Source organism: Acipenser ruthenus, chromosome 12 (genome assembly GCF_902713425.1).
Source record: "Acipenser ruthenus chromosome 12, fAciRut3.2 maternal haplotype, whole genome shotgun sequence".
NCBI lineage: Eukaryota > Metazoa > Chordata > Actinopteri > Acipenseriformes > Acipenseridae > Acipenser > Acipenser ruthenus.
The window spans coordinates 204949-210948 of NC_081200.1; the positions used below are offsets into that span (position 1 = coordinate 204949).

The following is a 6000-nucleotide window of genomic DNA, read 5'->3' on the forward strand; positions in this document are numbered from 1 at the left end:
TTGAGCCCAATATAAAGAATGGATGAGCATGGCGGAGAACATGTGGTCAGCTACAATTACTTTAAGATACGCTTAGCAGGCAGAGCACCCCCTACCCTCGCAGGTGCTGCAGCATCTAACGGATTCCCGCTCACACGTCCGTACGCATGGCAATCTGTTCATCTTTCTTTCTTCCAGTTGGATGGTGAGAGAGTGTTCCCTCCAGCCTTCCCTCACGATGGACTCCGAGTCACTCTCAGAACCTCCAGGATACTCCTGGAGACGGACTTTGGCTTGTCGGTAGCCTTTGATGGAGCAGGGAATGCAGGTAACATAAGAACATAAGAACATAGCATGCTGCTGCCCCTGTGTGGTTATTCAAGCGTCATGTTAAACACAGTGTTGCGCTTGTATTGGCAGAAAGATCGTAATAGAGGGAGATTTTAAGCTGTCTGCAAATTGAACTGAGACATCTTAATTAAGATGGTCTTTAATTTCACTGGAATTGATTCTGTGTTTTTCCTTTTATTTCCTTTTATTAGATATAACTCTTCCCAACACGTACAAGAAAAGAGTAGGGGGCCTGTGTGGAGATTTTGATGGAAAGTACAAAAACGATTTTAGGAAGCCAGATGGCACCCGAGTTACAGATGTGAACGAGTTTGGAGAAAGTTGGAACGATCAGAAGAGTGCATTGATCATCAGGTACGAAGAACACAGCTTTGTAATTCTACTCCATTGAATAACCATTATCGATTATGTACAATCTTAGTGTCATTTCTTTCCCTGGTATTACAATATGTGTTTGACTACATTGGACCACATTTATCGAGGTAAAAGTAAACCTTGTAATCTTACAGAACAAGCAACAAACTACTTGGAAGGTTCATATAAGGATTTAAAATCATGTCATTTTTTTTAGTAATGTGAAATTATCAGATTTATTGTTCTTTAACAAAAAATTGCATTTTGGTGCCGAAACCATGGCCTGTATTTTCCATTATGTGCAACTTGCTGGTAACTTGCAAACTCCATTGTAGAACCTCGGGCCCATAGCGTCTGTGTAACAGTAACTTGATTCTCCATTACTGGTTCACAGCAGGGTAAGGGCGGCTCCAGAGGAACACGCTGATGATACTGAACTGAATACTGGCAGCATCACTGAGTGCGCAATGCAGATAAGTGTGATCACCAGCTCCCTCTACTGTGGAGCAATCTCCGACCCCCTGGGTCCGTTCCACCCCTGTCACAACGCCATTCCACCTGAAGTGTACCAAGCGTGAGTACATCAAGTGAACAGGGAGTGACATAATACAGCATCTATAGATGATCAACTCCTAAAAGAAAATGTTTTTATTATTCTACCAGCACAATTAAAAATTGGACTTTAAACCCCTTCAGAGACTGCAGTGCAGGGCTAGATTGGTCTAGGCAGTATCAATGTCCTTCTCTATTGCTCTAGGCAGTATCAGTGTTCTTCTCTATTGCTCTAGGTAGTCTCAGTGGTCTTCTCTATTGCTCTAGGCAGTATCAGTGTACTTCTCTATTGCTCTAGGTAGTCTCAGTGTTCTTCTCTATTGCTCTAGGCAGTCTCAGTGTCCTTCTCTATTGCTCTCGGCAGTCTCAGTGTCCTTCTCTATTGCTCTAGGCAGTCTCAGTGTACTTCTCTATTGCTCTAGGTAGTCTCAGTGTACTTCTCTATTGCTCTAGGCAGTATCAGTGTACTTCTCTATTGCTCTAGGCAGTCTCAGTGTACTTCTCTATTGCTCTAGGCAGTCTCAGTGTACTTCTCTATTGCTCTAGGCAGTCTCAGTGTCCTTCTCTATTGCCCTAGGCAGTCTCAGTGTACTTCTCTATTGCCCTAGGCAGTATCAGTGTACTTCTCTATTGCTCTAGGCAGTCTCAGTGCCCTTCTCTATTGCTCTAGGCAGTCTCAGTGTTCTTATCTATTGCTCTAGGCAGTCTCAGTGTTCTTCTCTATTGCTCTAGGCAGTCTCAGTGTCCTTCTCTATTGCTCTAGGCAGTCTCAGTGTCCTTCTCTATTGCTCTAGGCATTCTCAGTGTACTTCTCTATTGCTCTAGGCAGTCTCAGTGTCCTTCTCTATTGCTCTAGGCAGTCTCAGTGTTCTTATCTTCTGCATGACACTGTTCAGCAATGCACAATAAAAATGAGGAATTATGAATGTATTGCAAAATACCAGTAAGTAGGGTAAAATGAATAATGTTCTGAAGATTTCAGGGTTAGGGTTTTATGGAACGATGTACCAAAGCAGCAGTACTTTATTAAGCATATACCAGTTTCCAATTGAATTGTGTTGTGTCTCTTTTAGGAACTGTGTCTTTGACCAGTGCTCTTCATTCAATGACACTGGAATGCTGTGTTCCAGTCTGGAGCAGTATGCACTGGCCTGTCAGGAAAGAGGGATTGCCTTAGGAAACTGGAGAGAGATAACTCCTTGTGGTAATAACTAAAAACTACCATTCATAAATATAGTATGCTTAAGATATGTTATGGGCTCACCCGACAATTGCAGGGCTAGTCTGCCCAGTGAAACCTTGCACAGAAGAGAAGAGAACAGCTTTGTCCCTTTCAGCTTGAAGAGTCATGTTTCTCTTCCGCAGAGAGGAGGTGCCCAGTGAACAGTCAGTACAACGCCTGTGCCACTGCCTGCCCTGCCTCTTGCGGGGACCTGGCTGCCCCTTGGGATTGTGAAGCTCCATGTCTGGAGGGCTGTGAGTGTCTGCCTGGCTTTGTGCTCAGTGGCCTGGACTGTGTGCCCTACAAGGAGTGTGGCTGTCTCTACCGGAACATGTACTACAAGGTAAGAGCTGCGCTATATTCTATTGTAATGTCTAGCCTCTCCAGATGAACCAGGCTTCGTTAAGGAGCAGATACTGAGCTGCTGTTGATACAGTGGCTCCTGCTCTCTGAATCACTTAATACAGCAACGCTGTTGGAGTTTGTTTCACGGTGCACTGTGAACAATCTCTTTGTGTTTCCATGCAGGCTGGGGAGAGTTTCATCACAGTGGATTGCACTCAGAACTGCACCTGCACTCACACTTCAGTTCACTGTGTCCCAATGCAGTGTGCCTCCGATCAGATCTGCACCACTGCCAGCTTCATTCGAGGATGCTACAACGGTAAGAAAGGCTCACACTGGGGGGCGTGTTCTTGGTTGGCTGCTTGTTTTTAACACTGGAACACAGAACGTCATGTAAAAAAAAGCAAAGCTCAGTCTTCTTTAAGAAAAGTACCAGGGACTTATTCTTATAGTGAAACAAGATAATGAACAGCGGAGTGTTTTATAATAATGAACAAGTCTTATAATCTTAGACAGTGCTATGTGGTCAAGCTGTAAACATTCAGAAGTAAAATGTTGAATAAACTCCCTTCTGTAGACCTGTTAGTGCAGAGCTTGTTTGCAGCCCTGTTCTCAGTTTGCTGTAACCTTTCCCTTGTAGGGCTGCAGGGAAATGATCTGCTGTGAAGGGGAGGAGTGTTTCTACTAACCACAGTGAGTCTTGGAAAACCATCACACAGGCTCCAAACTGCCAGGGAACCCAGACAAACACACAAGCTTCTAACCCTGCATTTCATGAGAGCAGAAACAAATCTTATTATTAATAATAATAATAATAATAATAATAATAATAATAATAATAATAATAATAATAATAATAAAATCAGGAATGTGTGGAGTGCTTTTCGCTTTTTTAAAATTGTATTTGCGTTCTGTTAAAATGAAAGCTGTTTTGTAGGTTCATAGTAGTGGAGCGCTTGTAATTGCATTTAATAAACTCTTTTTTTTCTTAACATCTAGGAGTCTTTTCTTTATTAGCATGTTTGGTGTTATTATGTGATTATTGCAGGACTGAGCAGCAGCCCAAACAAGTTTCTTACTGTGCATATAGGATAGTTTCTTACTGTGCATATAGGATAGTTTCTTACTGTGCATATAGGATAGTTTCTTACTGTGCATATAGGATAGTTTCTTACTGTGCATATAGAATAGTTTCTTACTGTGCATATAGGATAGTTTCTTACTGTGCATATAGGATAGTTTCTTACTGTGCATATAGGATAGTTTCTTACTGTGCATATAGAATAGTTTCTTACTGTGCATATAGGATAGTTTCTTACTGTGCATATAGAATAGTTTCTTACTGTGCATATAGGATAGTTTCTTACTGTGCATATAGCATAGTTTCTTACTGTGCATATAGGATAGTTTCTTACTGTGCATATAGGATAGTTTCTTACTGTGCATATAGGATAGTTTCTTACTGTGCATATAGGATAGTTTCTTACTGTGCATATAGGATAGTTTCTTACTGTGCATATAGGATAGTTTCTTACTGTGCATATAGGATAGTTTCTTACTGTGCATATAGGATAGTTTCTTACTGTGCATATAGGATAGTTTCTTACTGTGCATATAGAATAGTTTCTTACTGTGCATATAGGATAGTTTCTTACTGTGCATATAGGATAGTTTCTTACTGTGCATATAGCATAGTTTCTTACTGTGCATATAGGATAGTTTCTTACTGTGCATATAGGATAGTTTCTTACTGTGCATATAGGATAGTTTCTTACTGTGCATATAGGATAGTTTCTTACTGTGCATATAGGATAGTTTCTTACTGTGCATATAGGATAGTTTCTTACTGTGCATATAGGATAGTTTCTTACTGTGCATATAGGATAGTTTCTTACTGTGCATATAGGATAGTTTCTTACTGTGCATATAGGATAGTTTCTTACTGTGCATATAGGATAGTTTCTTACTGTGCATATGGGATAGAGATACCCAATCACCCTCAAACACACAACTTCCCTGTCCGACAGCCACTTCCATCTTAATCTGAAAACAGAAAAACAAGAGCAGTCTTTCACAACACAATACTATCTAAACCAGGGTCGTCCAGCCACAAAATCAGCAACACCAATGGAACAGAATGTGAACACTGAGACTGTGACTGCAAACAGGTGTGGGCTATTCACACTACAAAGCTGACTTCATACTGTAGTTGACACTAAGACACTGCTTCAGTTTTCTTTGTGCTGTGTTAGTTGAGTTGTGTTTTGATTGTACCTTTTGAATACTGTACATGAAACCCATGAACTGTCTCAATGTGAATACTGCACGTGAAACCCATGAACGGTCTCAATGAGGTGAACACAGTACATTCCCTGTTTAGGCATTTCATTCCAACTACTTTGTGGCATTACTGTTGTCTACAGTTGATAAAAGTTCCTTTGATTCAACTGTGCTTCAAATTCCTCAGAGCTCTTAGAAAACATGAAAGATAAAAGCCTGTTGGTATTGTAAGAATGCCTGAAGCCACAACAGATTGTCAGACAGCTTTCCTGTGTGCTCTCAAGGAACACTACAAGGAAACAGACAAGGATGAAGAATGAAAAGAGAAGTCAAGTCCAGCACGTTTCAGACAGTGTGTCTTTCTAAAGACAGGAGTGAAGAATGAAAAGAGAAGTCAAGTCCAGCACGTTTCAGACAGTGTGTCTTTCTAAAGACAGGAGTGAAGAATGAAAAGAGAAGTCAAGTCCAGCACGTTTCAGACAGTGTGTCTTTCTAAAGACAGGAGTGAAGAATGAAAAGAGAAGTCAAGTCCAGCACGTTTCAGACAGTGTGTCTTTCTAAAGACAGGAGTGAAGAATGAAAAGAGAAGTCAAGTCCAGCACGTTTCAGACAGTGTGTCTTTCTAAAGACAGGAGTGAAGAATGAAAAGAGAAGTCAAGTCCAGCACGTTTCAGACAGTGTGTCTTTCTTCAGCTGGATGCAGTGTCTTGTGAATAGTGAGGTGGGGTTGATAATTACATGGCCTGTTCTTTAACAGAGCATGCACTTAACATTTCCTCATTGTTTAAGTGTCACCTGTGATAAAGATCTATCCATTCTGACAGTCCCAGAAGAAAAGCAGGGACAAAAACTCACGGTTGGGTTACTAAATACAGTAATGACATAGTCTGGCTTTAAAAAGAGCCAGAGGCATATTG

The 6000-nt window shown here is 41.1% G+C and overlaps 1 protein-coding gene across 1 annotated transcript in view; it reads left to right on the forward strand.

Annotated features, from left to right (window-relative positions):
* The window catches only part of LOC117419277 (IgGFc-binding protein-like), a 31429-nt gene extending 27634 nt beyond the window's left edge, over positions 1–3795 (forward strand). Inside the window, exons 60-66 of the mRNA XM_059034188.1 lie at positions 178–307; positions 522–684; positions 1079–1258; positions 2310–2440; positions 2602–2801; positions 2987–3122; positions 3444–3795. Coding sequence (XP_058890171.1) covers positions 178–307; positions 522–684; positions 1079–1258; positions 2310–2440; positions 2602–2801; positions 2987–3122; positions 3444–3469 — 966 coding nt within the window. The 3' untranslated portion in view covers positions 3470–3795. The remainder of the gene's footprint in view (positions 1–177; positions 308–521; positions 685–1078; positions 1259–2309; positions 2441–2601; positions 2802–2986; positions 3123–3443) is intronic.
* The last annotated feature ends 2205 nt before the right edge of the window (positions 3796–6000 follow it).